Source organism: Aptenodytes patagonicus, chromosome 10 (assembly GCF_965638725.1).
Source record: "Aptenodytes patagonicus chromosome 10, bAptPat1.pri.cur, whole genome shotgun sequence".
Lineage (NCBI taxonomy): Eukaryota > Metazoa > Chordata > Aves > Sphenisciformes > Spheniscidae > Aptenodytes > Aptenodytes patagonicus.
In genome coordinates, this window is record NC_134958.1 from 6,018,106 (window position 1) to 6,044,032 (window position 25,927).

Here is a 25,927-nt window from a genome sequence, read left to right on the forward strand (position 1 = left end):
TTCCCCGCGGGCGCAGCGCCCGGGCTGCGAGGCCGATGGCGTCTGGGCGGCGCGGCTGTGCCACAGTGCCTGTGTGCTCTTGTCCATAACACTTCCCTCACGGCCCAGGCCCACCAGCGGATGCCATAGGGATATGAAACCGTCTGGCAGACGGCGGTAAAAGTATCCCGCCGAAATGTAATTTCCCTTTCTACAGCAAAATCAGGAAAGTGGAAATTCTTTGTAATCCACGCCAGACGCAAAAATAAAGATGGGCCTTGCCCAGGGGCTGGCAGGGCCTCGGCTGGCCCTCCAGCACCCTCACGGGCGGCGGTGGCTGGAGCCGAGCGGAGATGGCGGCCACCCAAGCCTCACAGCAGCGACCCTGCGGCCGGCTGACACCCGGCGAGCGGGGCCTGGCGGCGGGCCGTCCCCGGCAGTCCTGCCCGGCAGCGCCGCCGCCGCCCCCGCGGGCCGCGAGGGCGAGGCCGGCGCTGCGGCCCGGCTCACTCGGCGCATGGAGCCGCCGGGGGAGGGCGGCGAAATGGCGGCGGCGGCGGCGGCGTTGCGGGCAGCTAAGCGGGCGCTGCGAGGGGAGCTGCGGCAGCGGCTGCGAGCGCTGGGCGCGGCGGAGAAGCAGCGCCAGTCCCGCCTGCTGAGTCGCAAGGTGGGTGCGGGCCGCGGCCCTCCCGCCGCGCGGCGGCTTCCAGGAAGAACGGGCCCGCGGGCAGGAGGAGGGCCGAGGAGCCGGGGCGGGCCCCGGCCCCCCGCGGGGAAGCCCGCCGGGGACTTTCCGGGCCCCGCTGGCGACCGAAGCGGTGGCTCTGGGCACCCGCCGGCTCCTCGGCCGCTGCCCCGGCCTTCCCGGGCCTGTGCGCTGAGGGGGGGGGGCGGAGGTGAGCTCCGCCTCGGCCCCTGCCTTCCCCCCTCATCACTCCGAATTAATGTCGGGGCCCGGAGCTGGTGGCTTTGGTGTGTGCAGTGACTGCAATAAGCAGTGACAGCCATCATCAAGGTGAAGCACGGGGTGTTTGTGAAACTGGAGGCAAACTCTGTCATAAACCCCAAAGCAGTGGGGTTTCTCATGGGTTGGCGGCGGGTGTTCATCTCAAATGTTTCACATCGGGCTTTACCGTCAGCTCCTCGCAATACATATAAAAATTTAGCAACTGTTTCCACTTGGCCTCGTGTTTAACTGGCTGTCGTTTCCCTTCTGTATCTTTCAGTGGTATTTCTTCTGTGCAATTTTTATACCGTAAAAGATACCAAGCAGGGTTTACCTAACTGGTATCCTAGCACAGCATGATATCGACGTGTACTTTTGAAATGTCCTGTTTGCATTTGGATTACAAAGTTCTTATATAGATGTATTTTATCATTTTAATAAACACAATAAAATTTTATTTTGCAGTCACTGCATGTAATAGAACACAGTCCTTTTTTTCGCAGCCCCAGTGGGTACTTCTAGATGATCTACATTTATATTGTTATTTTCCTGCCAGAGGATCTCAAATCATTTTACAGACTTCACTTAATACTAATGTGTAGCCACATCATGAGTGGGACATTGCAGCACAGAAACTGTAGGTCATAGCAAGTTTAGCTTGAACTCACTTAAGCTTTTTTTCATTGGGAATGGGTTTTTTTCCCAAAAAAAAGTAATGCCCTACTATCATGATAATGCATTTTAGTAATCACACATCCTAGATGTAAATCTCTCAATTTTTAGAAAATACTGGCATGCATCCTCTTCAAACACGCAGAGTCCTCTGCCAGCTTTATAAGCACCTAGCCCATGTAGTACCAAATTTTTAGGAGCCCTCAGCCTTTGTCTAACTGCAGCTGATAATCTCAGCAACAGAGCACTCCTTTCTGCTAGTAAGAGCACACTGAAAGATTCAGCTTTTGTTTTGCTTAAAAGAAGGCATCGGGAAATATGACATAAATTGATGTTATCTTGCCATTTTAATAATCTGACACAAACTGAAAATCCTGAGCTTGCTTGAGACAGCGTGGCATTGCGCAAGTGGCCGAAAGTAGAGTCAGCTTCCTTACGGGAGGGTAATACAGCAGACATGAAGAAATTTTTGAAAATGCTGAGAAAATATTTGGAACAATAAAAGACTGAAAATGTAGCTTTATAACATATATCAGTGCCTGCAGCTAATAAAAGTGAGCAGGTTATTTTATAACACCTGAACAATATTTTTAGTCATAACATCTCATCTCAAAAGGATCTTTAAATTCAAAGTGAAATTGCTTCACAGGCTGACCTAGCCACTAGTATTTAATTAGCTTCTGGATGATTATTCTTTTTTAATGTTTGTGTTCATGATTAAAGTCATGCTGTTTGTATGCTCTGATTCTGCAGAAAATAGCTGTCAGCTGGTGAACAAAGGGCAGATAATACTTGTTGAGTGTGGAAATTTTTTCACTCTTCTCAGAAACTGCTCCGAGTCATAGCAGCTTCATCTTCACAGTTCTGAAAAAATCCAAAATTGTGTCTTCCTGCTAGGATGTGGTTTTACATCTTCAACCTCATTTTTTTTCTATACAGCATAATCAATGTCTTGCTGGACATGTCAGAGCAGATTGGACCTGTGTGGTGCTCACAGCACACAGCACCACTTCGAAAGAGGAGAGTTTTTTGTCTCGGTTTCTCTCTTCTCCAAACCCATGAGAAGATTGGGCTCTGGAGGCCCTCAACAACATAAATCACAGGCATTGTCTGGAGTCTGCAATTTGATGAAATAGTCTGTACTTTTAAACAAAAGCTACCATGGAAATTCTGTTGTTTAAGAGCTTGATCACTTAGAAAAATCCATGTTGACGGTTGGGCTCGATGATCTTAGAGGTCTTTTCCAACCTCAGTGATTCTATGATTCTATGTGTAAGGTTGGGCAAATTACAAAAGGAAGTAAAATATGTTTTTGAATTGTTAAGACGTTTCTATGGCCAAGCAACACATTACCATAATTTGGTCTGGAGTGTTTCTTTTTTTTTTTTTTTTGCCTTACAAAAATATATCCATCTTCTGAATATTTCATCTGGGCTTTTAACTGCTGTGCTGGAAAGAAAGAAAAAAAAAGGAGTGAGACCCATATCTCAACTCGGATAGGGGCATTTATCTCTCAAAACGGGGCCAGGGCAAAGGCTAAAGCTCAGAAGAGCAAGTTACCCCGCAGTTACGCAAACACAGAGCAGAGGATTTGGTGCTCTCTGTTCCGTAGATAAGCAGTTTCTCAATTGTCTGATATTTTTGACAGATTTTTGCAAGTGTGTAGAATAAGGTTAAATAGCATTTAAATGAGAAGGGACACATTTTGTGTTTGTTTTGTCCGGATGTAAGTAACAAAGTATGTGAGGTACTAGAGGATGAGAAGACAAGCTTTAAAAAACCTCCTCTCAAATTTTAATGTGGAATTCAATCTGGAATGGGGCAGAGACATAGTAAGGTATGAATCTGCTAACACTTTTTCACCATATAAGTGTTTTTTATTTTCCTTCCTATATTCAGTCTTTTATAAGCCCAGCACAGAGAACCTCATGAAAATCAAAAAATGGCAAGGCCATCTTTCCTTCAAGCTCTGAAAAATGTGCAGTAATAAGATCACCTATTAGAAGCAGGTGATGTTTGAAGTCATATATCTAAACTTGCTGTAGGGAAGGTGTTTCAGCTTAAAAAAAAGAAAGAGGGACCTGGTCTTGGAAGACTTTGTGCTCTGCAGTCATCTGCTCTGATGCTAATTTTCTTTTGAGTTATTATCATTGATGTGCTTCTCATTCTACCTAGGCCCGGATGAGAGATGCAGCATGAGGGTGGAAGAAAAGGAATGCAAAAACCTCATGTCTTGCATAAGCTGGCAGTTCTGACCCGCAGTTACCTTTCTCCAGTGCTGTTGGGCATTTGAGGATGTCTGCACTATATGGCACAAATATTTAAAGGAGCAGGAGATTGTCTCCAAAATTGTTTTTTGCTGGCCCAAACCTGTGTTACAATGTTTTGTTCACTGGGTGCAAAAATTTGCCTATTTTGATTTTGCTGATGATAGAAATGTTGGAGTAGGAAACAAAGTGGGTTTATTCTTTTTATGATGCATGGTAGTTTGTATTTCTACCCTTTTCAATGGATATTTTGCTCCAGTGGTGTGTTTAAAATAAAGTAAGTCGATCTTTTTGTAAACTTTTCATCAACTGATTGCATGAATTTCCCGTGTAGGTGATTGGCCATCCCAAGTACCAAGAATCCAGAAGAATTGCAATCTTTCTGAGCATGCCAGATGAAATCCAGACAGAAGAAATCATTAAGGACATTTTTAAGCAAGGCAAAGAGTGTTTCATCCCACGTTACAAGCCTCACAGCAATCACATGGACATGCTGAAGTTATCATCAGCTGAAGACATTTCTTCACTTACTTTGACATCCTGGAATATTCTTCAGCCTAGTGATGATGACAGTGTAAGAGAGGAGGCTCTTGCTGGTGGTGAGTATTTTCTTCCTACACTGTGGAGTTGGTGAGCAGGAGTAGCCTTGAGGCCAGTAGGAAATAATCTGATAGCGAGAGTGAAATGAAATGTTACACTTTGGTTTTATGTGTTGCAGAGGTGCTTAAGTCAATGTAAGCAGATGCTCCTTTCTCTTGCCTGTTTTTCTCTACCCTGTGCCACCCCTGTGATGTGCCGCCAGGGCAGGAACAAGACTGCACAGTTGATCCAGCTGAAGGAAACTCAGCCCTCCAGATAAATCAGCTTCTTGGTCCTGTTCATGGACATCCTCAATGCAGTCTTGGCAAGCATAACAGGCTCATGAAGGAGACAGGGGCTTGCCGGGAGTGGCTTGGGCTACCATGGAAAGTCACGGGGTATTAGCAGTTATAGGATGCACTCTGAGAACTTTAGTTTCCACTGCCTGAAAGGTAGGGAACTTTTCAGGTGATGCCTGTAAGGCTGACACAAGAATTTTCTGAAATCTTTGATCCTGCAAATTGTATTGCATGGATGAATCACAGTGCTGATAAGGAGTCTGCCCATGCAGAACAGCTGTCCAGACTGAGACCTTAGACTGAAAATAAAAGGACTTTCTTGTAGGCTTGGATGAATATTGCAAAGTCTTTTCCATGATTATTCTGTCATATTTTTATTTTGATCTTATAATGCCATCTCAGACACTGGATTCTTCATAGGGTTTAAAAGTTAAAAGTTCATTTGGATCTAGCTAGTGGCATGTGTGTTTTGGCCCCAAAATAACCTCTCTCTTTCTTAACCTAAAATTCCCCAACTTGTACAAATTTGTAAACAAACTTACTTTTTCTGTCTCTGCATTCATTATTTGCATTGTTTTTGTAAACACATTAATATCTTCCTGAAACATCTGCAGAAATGTTTAATGTTATTAATGGAAAACTCATGTTGAACTCATGCTTGAAACCTCAGTCTGGGAAAATTTTCTCTAGATGGAAATTCACCATGCAGCCAGCTTCCACACCTCACAGACTTACCGGCTTTTTAGTGCTCGACAAAGGAACATAACATTTATATGACTCTGTTCGGTTGAACTTGGGTTTGTGTTTGCTTTGGGATGCCAATGTACTTTCCAAGAACACTTCACTGTGTGTGTTTCTCTTCTACTGTCGATCTCTACCTCTTTCCTAATTCAGAATCCTTTCTGTGTCCACATTTTAGCTAGCAAGGGATTTCACTGCTTCATACAACCATCTTCTTTACATTTAATATTTAGCACTGTTACTTGTTTTCCTAATTTTTGTCAAAAATTTGTGTATATTGGTGGGATTCAGGGGCTTTTGAAGTTAACCCTTAAAATTCCCAGGGTTCTGTTGACTGAGCTTAGTTCAGGCACTCGGGACAAGCTTTTATATTACTGATGAGCTGCTGTTGATTGAATTTAACAAGTCTGCTGCAGAGATCACAGAGTAAACACACAACAGTTTTAGGTATGATGGGACCAAGGACTACTTGGTATAGAGTGCACTGGGATGTACCGGTTGGAGATGGCCCAGGTGCCAGGTGGTGAAGATGGAGGAAGGCAGGAGCAACCTTTGGTACCTGGCTAGTTCTAGAGCTGCTCTTTTGTTCTCTGCACCAGGGTATGGTTATGGGCAGAGAGCAATGCCAAGAGAGCTACTACAGTCTACAGAGAGATGCCAAGAGCGCTACGACCAGCGGTTCTAACAAGTGCTATATGTTCATGTCAGACTTCTCCAGCCTGAAGCTCGATTTCAGTCTGTTTGTACTCAGGAATAATTCGGTTTGGATTGGAAGTCAGACCTTGCTCCTTTATCCTTGGACAGTTTTTGTAGATTAGAGAGTAAGTTTAGGGTTTTTTCTGCATAATCAGACTCCCCCCCCCCCCCAGCAATTTGTCCCCACAGAAACACACACTGCACCTCAGCGTGTCTTTAAATTCCTTTTGCTATATTTTTTTGTGTCCGTTATTATATTTTTTGAACTTTGGTACATTTGTGGGAATGTAAATTGCCTTGCTACTACATCCATCCTCCATTGTTGGAATTATGCATGGATGAAGCATTTATCTCTGTGATGTTATCAAATACTGTGGTGATCTGAGGCATTTACATTGTTATAAGGAGATAACATGGTGTTATATCAGTAATGTTCCCATTGCTGGCGTAAGTTGCTATGTAATTTCCAAGAAATACCCTGCAGGTACATAAATAAGTCATGTCACTTCTGAGTGTATTCATTTTGCATGACAAAAAGCTTGAATTCACACTGTCCTTAAAATTTCAGGCATGGTTATTATGAAGAATAGCTCAAAGATAAGACTAGGTATAATTTTTGCATAGAGTTTCCCAGTCTTTGGTAGTACTCACAAGCTGTGTTGAATAGACATGAACCCCTCCTTTTGGAGACAGTCCTTTTTCTGTTGGAGCAGGGTTTACCCATTTTCATCTTGGCAGTACACCACATTACACCTTGTTGGCATAAACAAAGGTCACTGCAGTTTTAGTAGTAGCAAGTCTGTCATCTTCTCTACCATGCACGGGTGACAGTAATTGTATTCTTTAGGCTAAATGGACAGAGTAACAGAAAGAACAAAGGTGGAAGAAGTTCAGATACTTAGTTTGGAGTAGGGGTGTATGTAGGTGCATGACTTGGTTCATTTCCAGCTATGCCTGCTGAAAGATTTAGACAACTTTTGGAGCAAGCCAGTGGTACATTTTCTTGATAGGTAGCAATTTCCATTGGTATCCTTGCCCATCAGAAGTATAAAGGTGCACCGGTATCGGGTTTTGCCCAAGGTAATACTTTTGGTGAAAGTTCAGGCAGGTTGCAGTAATTGTTTACAGGAATGTAGATACCTTGCATGACTTTGGAAGGAGTAAATCAGATAAAATCATGCTCCCTGTTTGCTTTTTATCACGACTCCTACAGAAATTTAAAGGACGCTTCCCCAGCAGCTCTAATTTCAATGTGGTTTAGGGAGGCGGTGTGATTCAGCGGGCTGGACATGGGTTTCCTCATTTGTAATGTTATTTATTATTACTTAAACCTGCTCTGAGAACTATGGGTGAAAAGCTAAGTTATTCCTCTGAAAAAGAGATTATTCTTACTGGGACTCAAAAAAATTGACTGGGTTGAGTATCTCCGTATGGTAACATTCTTGGAGGTGGCTTCTTTGAAAGGAGGCAGGAGGCCAACTTTGGACTGAGAGGTCTCAGCTGGAAGTCTTGGACCTGAGCAAATATTATGCTTAAATGTTCATAACTGACCTGAACTACTGACTAGTAGTTGAAGGTGTACAATAAATTATGGACAACTTTTAAAACATTCACCTGGGTGATGGGCAGAGGGGTTTTGGCCTAGATTTTTTTCTTTGGCCAGAGAATGAAGAGTTATTAGAAATTGTGGCTCTGAATCTGCTTACTCTAATGGGTTGTGTGGTGCTCTCCTACAAAATGTAAGAAATGGGATTATGTGTACAAACTTAATTCAGCCACTTTATCTGTGTCAATTCTGCCCCGGTCTTTAAGTGCATAATTACATTGTCCTTGCCTGTTGGATCTGGGTTCATTCAAAGATGAACCCAGATGCAATGATCTGGGCTCTTTCAAAGATGCAAAAGATGAACACTGCTTGCTGTTAATGAACGCCGCTAACGAGTATGCACTCAGTCATTTGTTTTCTCCCTGCTGTTCCAAGTTAGACCTGCAGGCCTTTTTTACTCTGCATTATTCAAACCTTGGTGTGGAGACAGAGGTCTTCATTTCTGTATGGGCTCTTCATCGCTACAACATTCAATGACTTAAAGGTATTAACTGGTATTTGCTGGTGGAGGAGCAGCAGAGGCTCCTGGTTCCAGGCAGGGCTGTTCAGAGGAGCTGCCCCCAGTGCACACGGACTCTTTTGCTTGCTTTTCCAAACGTGACGGCATCTTCACTGTTCCTCCAAAATGATCATTTCCCAAGCTTGTCTTGTCCTTGGGCTAGACCCCCTTTCCAAGCTTTAATTTCTCTGCCAGCATAATGCCCCTCTCCATCCTTCTGCTCTTTGCCCAACTTATCTGAATCTCCCTCTCCAAGTGTCCTTCTCTGGCCCTTCTGACCATATTCCCCACTTCCTCCCGCTGTCAGTCCTAGCCTGTCATTTCTGGGGCAGCTGGGCCAACATAAATAGCTTGCCCCTGCCAAAAGGGAGGAGATCATGTGCTTTGTCTTCTTTCACTTGTCCACTTTCAGATACAGAAGATTCCCTGTCCCAATTTACTCATTTCCTTCCCCAGTGTGCTGACTTCTTTCTCTTCTTCTTTGGCTTAGAAAAACTCCATCTCTGTTAAATAGTACTTTTTGTACTAAACAGTACAGAAGACATAGTTTTGTGATTGTTTCTTTTGGGCAGTGCCTGCTTAAATAAGCTGCTGCCCTCTCTCCTCCTCTTTGTCCCCACCCCTCCTCTCCTGTGCCAGCACAGATGCCCCGGTAGCCACGTTGGGAGCTATACTGGGAAACCAGTCTTGGTTAGAAGTAACCCAGCACCAATAAAAGGCTCTTCTTCTCTCAGACAGGGCCAACACACAGGTTTGGACTGATGCAACTGAAGGGCTGGTAGGAAGCTGGTGATGAGGGATTGCATAAACGGGTGGCATGCCAAAAAAAATCTTAGTGAAACTTCAGTCCTCATTTCCTTCCATGTTTCAGTTCCCAGTCTTTCCCCAGCCAGCGGAACTATGAGCAGCCACTGAAATGAAAGTCCTTCCGAGTCCTCGTGGTTGGGAGCAGGGCCGGCAGTAGGAGCTGAGACTGCAGCTCCGTGTGCGCCATCTTTGCAGCAATACTGGCTTAAGGAGTTTTCCCTCCTCATGTTTTCAGCATATTCCTGCCCCTCCATAGTAAACTGGATCAGCAAGCTGCTCTGGATGAAGGGTGTTTTCCTCCTTTCCTCCACTCTGTCTTGGTTGGGATTTTTTTAACCCAGATGAGTGGATCCAGTTTACCGTGCGGCCGTATCAGTGCAACGTGTGTGGGGTGGGAGTGAGGAACCAGGATGGAGGAAACGTCCCCTGAAAACTGGCACTGGCTCCTAGAGAGAGTCATGGGGCCACCTGTGCCACTGTGACTCCAGCAGCAGTACGGAGAGGGTGGCATCTTCAGAGAGACCCAGCATTCGCCCTGACACGTCTTCCCTAAGCCTGTGCAAACGGCAGGTTTTCAAACATTTACAACATTGTATGAGCCCAGCTCAAATGGATTTGAACGGGGCTAAAGCCACGTCGTTGACACAGAGGGTACTATGAGCAAGATTTCAAGTTCTTGCCTCAAAGCATGGAGCAACAGAGCTTTCCCCGTTGTTTTTTGCTAGCTTTGTTCTTAGAAACCAGTGAACCATTTTGCCTGAAAGAAAAGAAACGTAACCCCCCCCTCAGTTTGACATAAATACCCAGGCTGAAAAATGGCAGCACTTGAAAATATAGCATCTTATATGTAATGGGGAATGCTAAATAATCTGCTGCTACTCTACTAAAGCATAATGTATTTTTGCTCTCAGAAATGAATGTATTAAGAACTGGACTTGTAATTTAGTTTGGAGATTTCCAGCATTTTCAGTATTGGAAACTTTGGTGGCCTACTGATCACAGTACTTGTGTTGTACCTTCAAGATAATTAGTGAAATGTTAAGTAGATAATCTGTGCTTTAAATGACAGTATATTTATTATTAATAATAAGGAAAGATCTGAATTTCAAACCAAGTGAGGAAATACTAACATATGTCTAGCAGCAACTTCTTGCTGCTTCATTTTCACATAACCCTTTGGATGGGTTGGCTTTTGAGGTTAGGGTAGTTATATCTTTCTGCCCTCAGTAACATCCAGAACATTTTGAGGCTTGCTGTTGCATAAATTACAATAACATGCTGGTAGTAGAAACAGACAGGGACAGCTTACCCGTGTGGATTGTATTTGGTTAATGAGGGCTATTTATGCCGGGAAGTGTGACCCTCTTGCAAGGAAAATGCTGGCTACCTCTAGGCTATAGTTTCACGCAACCTCAAGTAGTTTGAAATTATTCCTGAGTGACCATTAGCCCTATTTTAAACTTTGCCATTGGGATCTGCCCTGCAGAAACATTTTAGTCCGCAGGAGCTCTTTTTCACCTGTCTTTAAACTCCTGCTATTTATTCATACATTCAAAGAGGCTGCATTTGCTGCTAGGACTGATGGCCTTGTGATGCCATCAGTATTCTTAGTTATTCCAAATTTTAGCACAGTTCTTTAGAAGTGTGACTGAAGTGGTGGCAATACAGTCTTAAGAGGAATAGGTTTAACTTAGAGCTGTGAAATAAAATGGGATGTAAAAAGAAGATAATGGGTTGGACCTTCCCCCCCAAAAAAAAGGATGCACCATAAATGGGAGGACATTGAAATACAACGCACATTAGAGTTTAGAAATAAAAAACCATGTGAGGAGAAAATGCTATGTCTTGAAGCACAGGGAAGGTCTAATATGCTACTTCAGCTCCATTAGACGTTGTATAGCTGTACATGAAGGCATAATGGGACCATACAAAATGATGCTAATCATTCTGAAAAAGGACGTGTAGTAAATAATGCTCAGGAATAACTGTGAATATTTAAATGAGATATATGCAGATTGGAATGTATCTGGAATAAATGAAATATGGGTATGTGAAAAGCAGAGATGTTAAATATTACTGCTCAGGAAAAAAAGCAAAAAAATACCCCAAACAAGATTGTAAAGTGATTGAGGGTACTATTAGATTTTCTTTTCCTCTGGGAGACTTGATTAAAACTTACAGTAAAATATATGTCAAGGGATAGATTATAATTTAAAATCTTTTTACACCGGTCATAAAAAAGAAAACCTGAGAGCATGGCACGAAACAAAATTGAAAAGCGAGGCTTAGCTCTTAATGTAATTTAGTTTTTAATGAAATGATTTAAAGTTTGGAATGAACTTCTGCTTGGAGACAATGAGCCATAGTATTTTGATATGCATAAGGAGAACAAATTCAGTGCAAGTGAGGCATTAACATTCTGGTGATGAATCTTCTTGGGGAGAGAGGATGCTTCCCCTCACGCAGTGCGGGATCAGAGCCCTGGACGTACAATCCAGCATCATGTGTTTTACAAGAGTCAGGAAATCTCACAACTTGTAGCTATGTAGCAATAACTGAAATTTCTTCCTACCTCTGCAGCTGCAGTCGCCGGCTTATCCCCTTACAAACAGGTTCTGTTTTTTCTTTACCTGTGGGCGTTCGGAGCGTTCCTCTAAGCATCTAATTTTATTTGTATTAAGCCCTTGGCTCCGCTGCCTTCTGACAGCTGTGAGTTGTATTGGTTAGTTAGTTGTAATGTGAAATATTATGTTCCTTATTATGTTAATGTTATATTATGTTCCTACGCTATGTGAAATATTATGTTCCTTGTATTCATTTTAAATTTGCTGCTTTCAGTTCAAGTGATACCTCATTCTTCTATGATGAGAAGTAAATAAGGATATTTGATTTACTTTCTTTTTATTATTCATTGTTTAGTTAAACCTGTATTATTTCAATTGTAATTTGTTTCTATCAAACTTTGTCTGTTTTCTTATTCTCATAGAGAAGCTTTTCTAGATCTATAAGAGTTCCAGCCATTGCTCTTTCAACCTGTGCAATTTCTCTGATGTTATTTCAGAAAAAAGATGCCTGAGAGAACATTTTATACCCAGGTAAAGACATACTGTGAAATATATGTTACGGCACTGTAGAAGTTAATTTTTTCTGTGTATACCATAACACTGCTTTTCAAATGAGCTCACTCGGCAGACCTTTTTAACTGGTTTCCACACAGGTATCCCACAACGACACGAAATGCCTGTTTCAGTATTAAAGATGCATAAAATAATTTTACATTATTCTGTGTAGCATGTTCCGTAACAGGCAGAGCTAGGAAAATACTTGCTTGGAAATAAAATATTTCAGGTGTTGGACCCAGCTGTGATAGCAACTGTTTCCCTCAGGGTTTTTCTGCATCCCAGCCTTCAGTTGAAAGATGTGGGACTCCATCCCCGGCGCTGGGATCGCTCTCCCCTGCAGCTGGTGTCTGCCCTTCCCCTTGATGTCTGCACCAGCTTCCACAGCTCTCTGAAACAGCTTAATAACAATCAGCACCCAATTTGCTAGGTGAATACAGACACTTTTAGCTGAGCTTCTCCTGGTGCTTCTGTTCAGAAACAGGTATGGCATGATTACAGAGAGTCTCTTCCCTTGAAAGGCTTTTGAAAAAATGCTCTGAAATGCAAAAGTTGATGTGTTCTTGTGGCATCACTTTGTAATGCCCTTTGGTGTCCTTATGTCCTGAATTTCCTTGGTGCAGAATAAACAGTGAACACTGTGGTTTAATTTTAATACCGCCTGTGCCAGAGTATCCTGCGGTGAACCTGGAGGGCTGAGAGCTCTGGAACACTACAGCTTTTTGCTTTCATAAAGTTCATTAAGGCTTTAAAAGAGTGCTTTTCCTTGTAATCATCTTAAGTGTCACATCCATGTTTGCCTTCTTGCAGAAAACATTCTCCTTGCACTCAGCAAAACAACTAAAAAGATTACTTCTGCTGTAATCAATTAAAGTTTAAAGAGAAGTGAAAGGAACATAGGCAAGGGCTTTAAATTCACTGCAAGTGACTCAAGTGTTTTGTTTCAAAGAGGGCTAGTTTTGCTACAGTGAGTGTGAACAGTAGCATTGTCATTTTCTTCATACTGTTTCCTAGAGACAGGAGTCTCTCAAAAGCAAGTAAGAGGTTAGGTTCATTTCTGGAGCGTGGCATGAGTCTGTACAACAAACTCGTACAAGGGAATTGCAAACATGCAAGTATCTCTGGCTGCAGTAACTAATCCAAACAGACATTTTTGTCTCCCTTCATTTTCATTTTTGGAAAGGAAGAGCCGGCACCAAACTTGCCTCAGTGCCTTTGTGCACAGAATCTGGACAATCTGGAGAACAGGAGAGGAAGCTTCTTCCTTCTGCCCACCTGTGTAGGGTAGTGTGGATTGAAGATGCGGTTTGGTGAGACAGCTGAGCCCTGCTCGCATCTGGCTGGTGCCAGAAGGGGCAGTCCTGATGCTTTTTTCTTGCTTCCAATTCTGTGCTCCCCTTGTCTTCCCAACCCCAGTACCATCTCTGGTACTGCTGAGCAGATTCAGCTCATGAATCTGGCAAAAAATTACTACTTTTCTTTTCTTTCTTTTTCCTAGGATTGGTTTTCTGCCAGCTTAGTGGGCTATTAAATCAGGTCAGCACTTTTCCAGCTACAAAAGAATTGTCTTCCTGGCACAGTTAATCCCCACTGTCTTTGCTGAGATTCAAAATACACTGTCATTTCCCCTGTACAGTGGGAAATGCCTTAGACCTGGCCGAGAGCCACTGGCTTTCAGGGAGCAGGAGACTCATGCTGCTGTTTCACAGTGTAAGGATAGCTCTTGGTCTTTATGTTTGGCACCGTAACTGGACTCAGTTCCTGCTTGTGCTGGCTTTCCTGCATAAGAGATGGGAATCGGCTTTTTGGGGTGTAGCTGGAGGGCAAATTCCTGCCCAGGAGTGACATGACGCCCTTTGCCGGCAGGTGTCAGTATTCCATAGATTTGCTATGGAGCATTGGTGTCATTTAGGCTGTTTTCCTGTAATTAAAATCTCATCCAGGCATTGTACTCACACACACAGGAGAACAAGTGCTCCAGCTTAATGTCTCCAGAAAATCAGGGGTTGGAGCGAGGGAGGTGAAGGATTCCAGGGACAGTCGGGTTTTTTAAGTTGTGCAAGATTAAAAAGATAAAAGAAAATCTTGTGATGGAAGAAGCAGGATTTCTCAGCTGTTGTGATATTAACACGTTTGACACTAACAGTGAAGGTGCCATCGCCTCCAAACCAGCTGACTCGAGATGTTCAATAAACCCTGCCTGTAAGCATGCCTAATGTTCCCATCAAGTGGTGTAACTCCTTACAGGAATCAGGTTTATGCACTGATGAAGAAGTTGGTGTCTTAACCATTTATATTTCACAAGCAATTCTCGTATTTTATGATAGGCTGTCTGCTGAGTGAGTCAAAGGGCGTTGGAAATATTGATAGTGATGCATGATGTATTGAAAAAATCCCCAAGTGATTCACTTCTGTCATATTTTGATTTAAAAATATCCAGACAGCAGCATGCAAAAGAGGACCAAGAGTGAAGAAAAGAAGTAGTGCACATGCACATGTATCAAGTGGAAGTATTTAAATAAGCGCTCAGATAAACACTATGGGAAGCGTAGCTGATAAGATCTTAAAGAATTTCACGTAAAAATGCGTAAAGATATACAAAGATCCTTGTATTTTAGGCTGCAGCAGTGTTTTGACAACCCGACATAAACAGTTCAAGCACCAATGCCTTGTGAGTTTCTCTAAAGGAGCAGATTTGCAGCCAGCATTTGCTGATTTAACAAGATGTGTTGATGTGCTGTACAGTGGCTCTAATGCCATTTGTCCTCTCTTTGGAATTGCTCCTTGGTACATCTTGTTTCAGAGTATTTTGGTGGTTTAAAATCACAGGAGAACCAAGGTGCAAGCCTTTGAACCAAACATTTTTCGTTGCCCATGTTTTCCCAATCAAACTGTTCTAACTCTGCTCACATATCTGAATATCAGGAGCAGATAAGTCATTTTTCACAGACTGATAACTAAAACATTTCTAAGCAATTATTTCCTTTACTCTGAATTTGCAAAACCAGACATTTTTGTAGGTGGCATTGAGTGAATATGGTTTATTTATGGGGCTTACACAGACTTGATGAATAATAGTGAAACAGAAAAGTACTTGTTCAAATTTTCTTTTAGGTAGACACTTGGCAAATTCTGAAAATGAGACACTAGACCTCAGCTGACTGTAAGTTAAACCTCAGGGGAAATGAGTGTGATGGTTATAGCCTTGCACAGTCTTCCCGCGTTGTGAAACCAGCTAGAATTTGAACGCAAGCTTTAGCCTTATGCAGTAGCTTCCCTGATGACACATGAAAGGATGTTTATTTGTGGAGCAGGATAGGTTTGTTTGTGCAGGGCTGGCGTACTACAGCTGATGCTGTGCGGTGCACTTTACCTTTCAAATGCATTGGCACTAAATTGATAAGATTTTTTTTAAAATGAATTCAAAATAGGAGGGTGTTTGCTTGATCACAGCTTAGTAGCACAGGAGCCGATCAAACGGCTTTATTAGTGTGTTTTGCAGGTTTAATAACGGGAGAGTGGCTGCCACTCTGTTGTTTTAAACCTGTATGACTGATGGCTATCATGTAGCTTCTCAGGGAGAAGTATAAATATTTTATTATGCTGTAGTTCAGAAGGGCAAGTCTGAACTGTGGAGACCAATGTTTCATGCTGACACAAAGCACTGACATGGATGAGTAGACAGATAAACGCTGAGTTGCTCGGCGCTTGTTTGTAGATTCTGCTGATGGTTCTATTTTCTGCAAAATATGTTATTGAAGTAATAACAGAAGCTGTCTCACTCATGCTAGTGGACCAATTACCTGGGCCATGTGGATTGCAGAAGAGATGATAGCCTGCTTGGCATCTATATGTATGTAAAAGGTAGATTGGTGGGTTACAGGTGTGCATGGATGTGGGTAGAAAGATTTTTAGAAGACAAAAGGACACAAAACCTTCCTGGTGCCTGCAGTTCCCATACACAAAGAGGAATGAAAATAAAGCAAATGCTTGCTCCTCGTGTTAAAAGCATTTCTCTCTGGATGGGGTGAGCATTAGCCTTGAGGGTCTCACGATGTGTCCTGTAACAGGAGGCTGTGGATAGACCCCATGGGATTTGGATGTGGTACTTCGATTTTTGATTCCTGTGCCTGGTTAATGTGTGCTGGGGATAAAGCGAGCGTCTCTCTGGCTTTCCTTCTAAAGCAACAGATGTCTATGAATAGTTAGAGAACAGTGAGGCCTGCTGAAGTGCTGTTGTACTGCACAATTAAAGGTGTGCACGCAGGGAAAACACCTGGAGCTACTGACTGTGGTTTATAATGACTTGGTTTTTTAATCTAATATGAAACATGACTTTTAGTCCTGTTAGGTAACTGTTTGGGATCATGAGGAGACTACAGAGTGAGCACTACAGAAAAGCACTAGAGGAATCCTGTTTATGAACAACCAACAACAAATATTTACAAGAGAAAATTGATTTTTCTCAAACTCCTGTCAGTAACTCAGGATATTTTCCATGTAGTTCCCAAGGTCAGTGCAGAGGGGTGTCAGTGGGGCAACGCTGATTTACCGTAACGGAGGATCTGATCCTTTGCATTGTAACTTATGTTTCCAAGGAGATGAGGATTCGTGCTGAGCTTCTGATACTGATTTTCAAAAGCTGTATCATGTGAGCAAATAGGAATTATCAGATAAGAGTTTCCTTTCTGTTTAAGGGATTGTATTTACATTTTAGCAGACTGGCTGGGGCAAAGTTAAGCAATGTAACTGTTTATGTCTGCGATCCCCTGTGTTACTGGGGGAAGTCAGCATCATTGGTTTCAGATGAATTACTTTTTTTCAAGTGCTTATCAGTTGCAGCAAAGGGTAATGTTTTTGTCTCCTTGCTCATTTGATTGGGGATATAACAGTATCTGGCTTCTCCAGGGCTTAGTCGGGATAAGGAGTCGGTTTCCCCTGGAAGCAATCCCAGCCCTTCCAGGAACCACACACCTCGGTAGGGTCTGGATCAGGCCTGTAGTGAACAGATCTGGCATTTCCCTTTTTGACCTTATACCAAGGCAAGTGTGTAATAGCAGAGATGCTGCGCTTGAAACCAAGGGCAGGTTTTTTCCAAAGGGCAGAAAACTTTTAGCTGGAAGGAAATACCAAGCTGTTAGTAACCTCAGGAGCAGTGCGAGGGGCACCCGGGGCATTCTACAGAGAAGGCTTAGAACTAGTCATAAAGGGGAAGGGATTTGTTTTGCTGCAGCATAATTGAAATATTTACTTCTGTGGAGTTGTTTTCCCCAGGTCTGGTGATTAACCCAGACCACAGTGTTAGGTGCTGTGTAAATACAGACCAAGATGATGATCTGTGCCTTATAGAGTACATGTTGAGAAGCTAACACCTACCCAAGAGGCCTAACTATACTGATGCTGACAATAATTAAAGTTACAGTAACGATCCTGTCATTAATTAGAACTTTCTGCATTACTCCAACTCATTGGCTCATACCCTCCATGTCACCAAGACTGATACTTTCAATGTTAGGATCACGTGATTGAGTTAATTTTTTCCTCTGTGCTGGGGTAGCAGATACAGAGGCAGCAGGTGGTTACTGCACCCTTTTCATTCTGAAAAGTAAGGTTTTCCTGCCAAAGGGTTTGTTTTTTTTCTCCATTGTGGTCCTTGCTAGATCAGAAAAGGACCAAAGTTCCTTGTAAATGAACAGCTTTCAAATATTTGTCAGCTCCACAGAGGTTGTGCGTAGACTGATCTGACATCTGACATGGCGTGCATGACACCATAAACACTCCTTTAAACAGAAAGCTGTTCTTCTCCTGGTTCTTCTGGTCCTGCACCTTGTGTAATCATAGAATCATAGAATAGTTTGGGTTGGAAGGGACCTCTAAAGGTCATCTAGTCCAACCCCCCTGCCGCGGGCAGGGACATCTTCAACTAGATCAGGTTGCTCAGAGCCCCGTCCAACCTGACCTGGAATGTTTCCAGGGATGGGGCATCCACCCCCTCTCTGGGCAACCCGTTCCAGTGTTTCACCACCCTCAGCATAAAAAATTTCTTCCTTATATCTAGCCTGAATCTACCCCTCTTTAGTTTAAAGCCATTTCCCCTTGTCCTGTCGCAATAGGCCCTGCTAAAAAGTCTGCCGCCATCTTCTTTATAAGCCCCCTTTAAGTACTGATAGGCTGCAATAAGGTCTCCCCGAAGCCTTCTCTTCTCCAGGCTGAACAACCCCAACTCTCTCAGCCTTTCTTCATAGGAGACGTGTTCCATCTCCATTTACATCTGAGCAAAGCAGGGGGAGTCCCTAGCTACCACCGCAGAGCGAGCTGTGTGTGGAAAAAACCCAACCGCTGAAAGCCTCGTTCTTGCCCAAGGTAACACGCTGGGAAGATCAAGCCATCCTTGTGGGGACATCGTAAATGGTGCACGAACTTCTGTGCTTCAGGGAGAAGCTCAAACTGCACAGCTCCTGCTGTGAGGAGCAGCAGTGGTGGCATACAGAGCTGATTGCTGTCCACCTCTTGTAGGCTTGAGCTCAGAAGGCATCTGTGCTGTAAGTTTTAAGAGCATGTTGCCGTTCTTTACAGGGACACAGGAGTTGCTGCAGCTCAGCCTCTGCCTCATCCTCTTGTAAGTGCTTTGGAGGCGAGGATCAAAAGAGTCCTGGCTTCCACTTTGATGGGTCCCAGGCACTTTGCTGCGTCCACAAAGGAAGTGGAATGAGAAGGTGGGATGACAGAGTGTTTCGGTTTTGTCTTCTGTTAGGACTGTCTAGCTGTGCAGGGGGAGATGAATGACCCCACATGGTGGGTGGCAGCGGGCTGATGGAGCCTCTTCAAACCTGGGAGGAGAGGGGGCATGCTGGCTGCTCCTTCTGAGGGCAGGACAAGTCCCCAGCAGTCTTTACATGACCTGTATCTGTGCAGTTTGATGGACTCTTCTATAATTAACCGTTGTCAAGAACACTTCTGAAAATGCCGGCTGGCATTTCAAATAGGAACATCAGATTAAGGAGAAGAGAGGTAATGAGGTGCAAGGAGAAAATCCTTCCCTGGGGAACAAATCAAACCTGATACCATCATGAAGCATAATGAGAAATGCACTGCCGAACTGAGGAGATTCACCGCAGCTGCCTAGAGGAAGCGAAACCCTGTATTCCTATTTAAAACACCAGAGAGGGGATGCTAATGTTTTGGTCTGCTGGTTAAGTCAGGGGACGTGCAGCTTGCACACCTGCCTTTTGCGTGTAGTTTTGCCACATGTTTCCTGAGTCCTTGGGCAAGTCATTTCACTTCTCTGTGACATAAGGTATGTCTACATAGATGTATGCAAGTCAGTGCAAATAGAGTGTGCCTGTACGCCCACATGGCAGGTTCTGAAGCTATGACTGTATCTACACTGTTAAATAACATAAAGCTAAGTGGCACAGGCTAGTCCTGTCCACACTACACAGAACTTGGCCTTCCTCTTCTTTTTTGGTCTCACGTGATGCCTCTGTGGCCCTAAGGTAATGCTGGGGTTTTTTATCTTTTCCCCAGTTCATAGTATCTTTAATAATATGAGGCCTTGTGGCAGATCATCACAGCAGTATTTTTGTAGCATCAATCTGAGGATTTGTCTTGCATGTTCTGGCATGTGGCAGGAAAGCCTGTGTCTGTCTGGAGGAGCAAAACCAGTTTTGCTGGTGTAGGAGGACTGCCCAGGTTGGAAGGAGCCAGACCTGTACTCTCCTGTCTTTACTGCCCATGGGAGTCCTGTCCCCTGGAGCAGGTGTGGGTGTCACTTGGACCGGCAGTGCCAGGCAGTGTGCTGACAATTAAACAGTATTGACCACCCGTGATCCTGTAAATCAATTTGTTTTCTGGCCCTGCTGTATTTAGCAGTATAAATGAAATCTGTGTGGCCATGTCAGCATGGCTGTATGCCCACACTGATAGATAAATCAGGGTATATTATTTCACGCACGGTGCTACACAGTCGAAGGAGCTGTGGCCACAAGGGCTCATGTCATAGATACAGCAAATATCAGGTTACTGTCATCATAATTGCCAACCTTACTGGGATACCCAGTAGCTTAGTTAAAGTTTATAACAAGCATTGATATTCTCCACATAGAAGTCCTGGGCTGGAGTTGCGTGGGACAGTGTTTTCAGCCTTTAGCAATTTGCAGACCACATGTAAGTATTCTGGGAGAAGCACGGATTACCTATAGCAAAAGCCCTCTGGACTGTGAGTGTGCTTTTCTTGGTGTTCTTTCCTGGACTCTCAGGGATCCAAGAGCCAACAGTTAATGACTACGGACACATGGGGGACAGTGGACATTACAAGGAAAGGGATAGAAGTAGGTGGAGATCATGAGACCTCTCTTAGACTGTTTTACAAGGCACTAAAAACTGATGTGGTGTTTGATGCCCAAGTACCTGCTCTGTCTTCTCAAGGACAAGGATGCCATTTCACACAGCAGTCTGTGGGAGCAAGCCTGCGGGGCATCCTGAGTGGCAACTAGTGGTCCTGCAGGGCTGGAAGGGCCTAGGAGCATGAGGGCCCCATGCCAAGAGGGCTAAGATGTTCTTACTCTCACCTGCCATCCTGTTGATGTACCCTCATTGCTGACAGTAATCTTACATGTCTGCAATCTTGGTCTCATCTGTGTCTGCAATCTTGGTCTCATCTGTGTGTCACCTCTCATCCAGTGACAGCTCTTCCCCCGCACTGCCGCAGGCACCACAAGAGGTTTTGTTGCTCCCCAAGTTATGTGGCACGGAAGCGTTTCCTCCATGAAGCTCTCTGCCGTTCGTTCTAGATCCCGGGGTAGGATTTGGGACTAATGCTGCTTGAACTGCTGTTGGGCTCCTTGCAGGGTAGCTATGTCATTTTTCTACCAAAAGTCTTCCCTGGCATTTTACTTAACTCTTGTGCAGTGTGAGTTGCACGGGTATCAGACAGCATGTTGTGAGTCAGAGCAAAGGCATTCAGTATCACAGTGCTCCAGTGGAAGAAAAATATAAGGGTAACTATTACAGTATTTACAGCATATTTTTTCATATTGAGATTTGCACAAGCTTGTTTTGAGTTATTCGGCATAAAAAATCCATGATTATAGAGGAGCTGACTCATTAAAACAGTCTGTTTCTCCAGAGAACCCAGAAGAAAACACAGTGCTTTAATACATCTAAATTCACTTGAGTGTGCCTGGTGCTATCAGTTAAACTACATTGAAAATATCTTTCTTCCCTGCACTGTTCCTGGCAATTCCCTCTTTCCTTAGTGCTCCCCCTGACTTGCCTTCTTCCTGTCTGTAATACAAATGTAAGGAGAAGCGGCACCTTTTTTCTCTGCAGATTTGCCCCTTGTGTGCATTCTTACCTGCCAGCAGTAGCGACTGCAAATGTTTCTTGCTTTCTGCCATGAGAGTCACATGGAGTGAAAACAGCTAAAAAAATGTGTAAGGCAGAGTGCGTCTCTTTCCGTGCATAGTTGGTGTTTGGTGCATACTGGTTTCTGGGCCACCTGAATACCTGCGCAAAGCCGATGTGAGGCAAATTATGGAGAGGATAGCTAGTGAGCACAGGAGTAACTCGGGGAGGATTTGACTTGCAGGATCTATTACTGACCATGCTAACGAGGAGAAGATCAGCTGGTATCTAGGTCCTAGTCCATAGGCCTGACAATTGGCACATAGGTATTTTTACTTGCAAACTGAGGAGATGTGACGTGGTACGTCCAACATGATGTACGTGGTGATACCATAAAAATGGCATCTCTTTTCAGGTGAGACCATACTTCTGCCCTCATGCCTCTTTTCCTCTTTGTTTGCCATTTGCCATTTGTTTGTCCTATGAGTCAAAAGTTGACTGCAGTGTGGTAAAACACTCAGACTCCTTTTTATTTCAACCAGTACTATTCTGTGGTCTGCCCTTTGGCTAATTCCCTCCTCTTACTCCTCTGAGCTCTTTAAAAAAGCCATGCTTCTTAACTGTACGATGCCGGATTTGCAAGATTGATCTTCTCTAAGCATTTCACGCTGCGTTGCCTTGCATATTTTATATCTATGTTCTAATTAAGTCATCAGGTCATGATGGATGGGCGTTGACGTCTCTGTGACTCTCTCTCAATGATGAACAGTGGAAGGAAATCTCCAGGAGCCTGGGAAGTGTGTGCAAATGAGTTGGTCTTATGTGAACTTTTAACATGCTCTTCCAGGCTGAGTTCGGAGTTGGTACGTGATCTCAGATGGGATTCCCTGGAAACTGAAAAATTCTGCTTACCTCTGGCTCTTCCAGTACGTGCTCCCACACATCTCCTTGAATGTTGGGCACCATTCCTCAGCTGGATGCAGTGAGAGCAGCTCAATCCAAAACGGCAGGAGAGAGTAGGTTTAGACATAGGAAAAGCGGAAAAATACCTGACACATCCTATGCCTGGTGAAGAAGCAGAAGCTAGTTATAGACAAGCTGCTCAAGGCTAAGTACCGTTCCTGTAAGAAGGAAGAACAGTGGACTGAGACGCAATATTTGCTTGCTTTTCCAGACTCATGTCAGCTGTGTTTTAGTCTGCGCTGGCTTTCCACTACCTTTCCTGCCCTTCTCTGCTTAAGTGTCTGTCTGCTACAGCAGCAAGAAATGAAAGACTTTCTTTGCATTGTGAAATTAGTAAGTGGGATGTTCCTGGGTTCAGCGGTCAGTTCCAGGCCAGCCAAGCTCATTTGTTTAGAGGATGTCCTTGCAAGACTTCTCACACTAAACGAACAAGCCTTGCACAAGTAATGGGAATCTGCACGCTGGCTGCCTCCATGCCTGGTGGTCGCTCAGCGTGGCAGCCGGTTTCTTTTGCCTACCTGGAGTGATGTGAATCAACTCCTGAAACAAGTGGGCAGCCGAGTGTAGACTGTAGCTGGCTACCTGGCATGATGCCGATCCACATCTGTTCACAGAGTATGAACAAAGCAAGAAAAAAGGGCTTAGCTGATCTTGCCTTTTTATCAGGAGCTGGTTGGTGGGGTCTTTTGTCAGGGTTTCACCAGCCAGTTGGGTCTGTTTTGTCCAGATGATTGGCAGCTTATGCAGCTTGTTTCAGTTTTTTAACTGATTTTTAGTTCCAATCAAGTGCAATCTCAGAAGAGTCTTGGGGAGCCCATAAGTCCCTCCAGAAGGAGGGATATTCAGAGCAGGCAAGCAGAATGCCTGTGTGTGCTGCTGGAGCAACAGTGAAAATTGCTGGAGGCTCAGGAAGAAAGTCCTTTGGGAGAAGAGGAACCTGACATCATGAAGAGACAAACCTTCAAATCTTGATCTTGATATAAGAGGGCAAATACCCTCTTTCAGAATATATTGTATTCAAGACTCTTTGGTCTTGGGAGGTTGAGTGAAGGTTCGTGACATCTTACAGTTGTGTCAAGAAGATGCTCGCTCGCTCGCTCTCTTACGTGTCGTCTTTTCATTCTTTTTTCCTTTTCTATTTTTGTGTCTGATGTTGAAGTTCTTTTTATTTTCTGATTCCTCCTGCATTTAATTTCCCTGAGTTCGGTCTCTGCCTGGATTTAGAGTCATAATCATTAGTATTTGGAAGTGTGGGGTTAAAATGATAAAATAAATGTGTTATAATGTAGGTTTTTTTCCTTCTAGCTTTTCAAGGTCTACTTATTTTGCGGCTGATCTAGTATGCAATTGATAAGATGAAAATGTAAATTTACAGGTTTAGTATTCAAAGTATTTTTCATCTGATCAAAGAGAGGGAAGCATTTTGCAAAACACAAAGCTTGCGTTTTTGCAAATGTCTGAAGTTATGTGGATGTAGTCAAGCCATCAGGAAATCCACAGTGCATCCACTAATGTTTATTTCATTTTTCTACAGGAGGTCTTGACCTTATCTTCATGCCAGGCCTTGGGTTTGACAAAAAAGGCAACAGATTGGGAAGAGGGAAAGGATATTATGATACCTATCTTGAAAGATGTATAAAACTTCCCAGTGGAAAGCCTTACACGATTGCATTGGCTTTTAGGGAACAGATTTGTGACTCAGTGCCTGTGGCAGAAAATGATGTCCAAGTAGATGAAATCCTTTATGAAGACTGCTGAAAGTATCTTGATACCAACCCACCTTCCGAGTGACCAGCCAAAGATGTCAGATCCATCAGTCATGACTTTTTAATAGTCATATATGACTTTGGGAGCAATAAAATACACTATTAGTGTTTGGAAAAAAAACCCAACAGTCTAAATGTGGTAATAGTAGTGAGGATTGCATTGATTTGCTTCTAATTAGCAAATATCTGGTGTGAATTCTTATTCTACAATCAATAGAAACAAGAATATGTGACTGTTTATTACAGTAAGGACCATTTCTTCTCATCATACTTTTGAGGAACAAGCTACTTGATACTTAACAGTTTTATTGTTCCAGTTTAAAAGTGAACTGTCTACTAATGAGAGTTCTTGATCCATTCTGGAATTAGATACTTGTTATGGGAAAAGTTCTTAGTACTTAAATATTTTGTGCATCCATGAGCAAAATAAGAAACTGCCAGATAAGTCCTTAGTAAGCTGGGCAAAAAATGGTGATTGGAAAAAAGCCTTAATTGACTTTAGTGTATACAATAATTTTGACTGTTTACTTGGCTCCATGAAGTTGTCTTAAAATAAAGTTGTATTAAAATAAATATCTGTTAATAAAAAAGGGTTCATGTCCATAGCTTTGGTATATGGTTCTTTCCTTTATCTGAACACAAGATTGTAATGTAGTCTAAAATGCGGTCAGTGAGTTCTTCATCTGGAGAAAAACAGCTCTTTTTTTGTGAAATAATATTCAAAATTGCTTTCAGTTCTATAATTTTGTACACGGGCCATTCATAATGTCCCAAAATATTGTGTGAAGTATGGGTACTATGTTAAAGGATAAAGAGATGCTAAGAATTGCAGAGAGGAGGTTTTATGGATTGAGTAAATTTTTGGGTGGAAGGTTGGTTGTTCTCCAGTTGTCCAGACCATCCTGGAAATCAGGAAGAAGATAGTGGCTTTTCCTCTGCACGCTGTCCCCATAGTAATAAGACACAATTTTTCCAATCAGGATCAATCAAACTGCCAAAATTTTGTGTTCCTTTTTCAGTGCAACTTCACTTTTTCTATACATGTTTAACTCCTCCCTCAATCAATAAATCAGTGCATTTATTTTCACCAGACTACTCTGTTTCATCATTAAAAAAATCCATGAATTCTCAAGGACCAGCTGCGGAGCAGAATGACCTTAAGACTTCCTCAGCAATAACTGGTTTTGTGAACAAAACCATGCCTACAGTACGTATGAACCTTTTCATCTCAGAATGCTTGTATTCAGTTTTATTTCCATTTTGCTAATACAGTAACTAATTAAACCCTCTTGCTCTGGGGTGAACATAAGCTTAGCAACTCAGGTCTCTCTGGCCTGTGCTCCCTGGTGCTTCTCCATCCTGTGTTAACAAAGGTCCATCTGGCTGGGGTGAAGATGATGATACCTTCAATATTGGCCTGCTGGGCTTCCCCCCAGCGTGTGCAGAAAAGCTGCAACCTGAACAAGACAGCTGGTAGCAGTTTGCAATATGGGCTGTTTAGCAAAATGACGGTGATCAGGCTTGGCCTTCCATCGGCTCTTTATCAAACTATTTCACTCCACCAAATGAAAGATGCAGAGTCAGACGCGTTCATGTGTCACACAGGGCTGCGCAAGCAGAAGCGGAGATGACAGCAGTATTGG

At 43.3% G+C, this 25,927-nt stretch overlaps 1 protein-coding gene across 2 annotated transcripts; it reads left to right on the forward strand.

The window, feature by feature from the left end:
- Positions 1-496: 496 nt before the first annotated feature.
- MTHFS (methenyltetrahydrofolate synthetase) lies at positions 497-25,371 on the forward strand. 2 transcript variants are annotated; one of them, XM_076347922.1, is made up of 4 exons: positions 521-646; positions 4,199-4,463; positions 12,153-12,186; positions 24,053-24,122. In XM_076347922.1, the coding sequence occupies exons 1-4, from the start codon at positions 524-526 to the stop codon at positions 24,060-24,062; spliced, it is 432 nt and encodes a 143-aa protein (XP_076204037.1). In that variant the 5' UTR covers positions 521-523; the 3' UTR covers positions 24,063-24,122. The 2 variants fall into 2 exon arrangements, with proteins under 2 accessions (XP_076204036.1, XP_076204037.1); XM_076347921.1 differs by lacking the exon at positions 12,153-12,186 and having other exon boundaries at positions 497-646; positions 24,053-25,371.
- The last annotated feature ends 556 nt before the right edge of the window (positions 25,372-25,927 follow it).

Coding starts and splice junctions, on each gene's coding strand:
- MTHFS (XM_076347921.1), top strand. CDS start 497: ATGGAGCCGCCGGGGGAGGGCGGCGAAATGGCGGCGGCGGCGGCGGCG. Junction 647..4,198: donor CCCGCCTGCTGAGTCGCAAG/GTGGGTGCGGGC, acceptor TTTCCCGTGTAG/GTGATTGGCCATCCCAAGTA. Junction 4,464..24,052: donor AGAGGAGGCTCTTGCTGGTG/GTGAGTATTTTC, acceptor ATTTTTCTACAG/GAGGTCTTGACCTTATCTTC.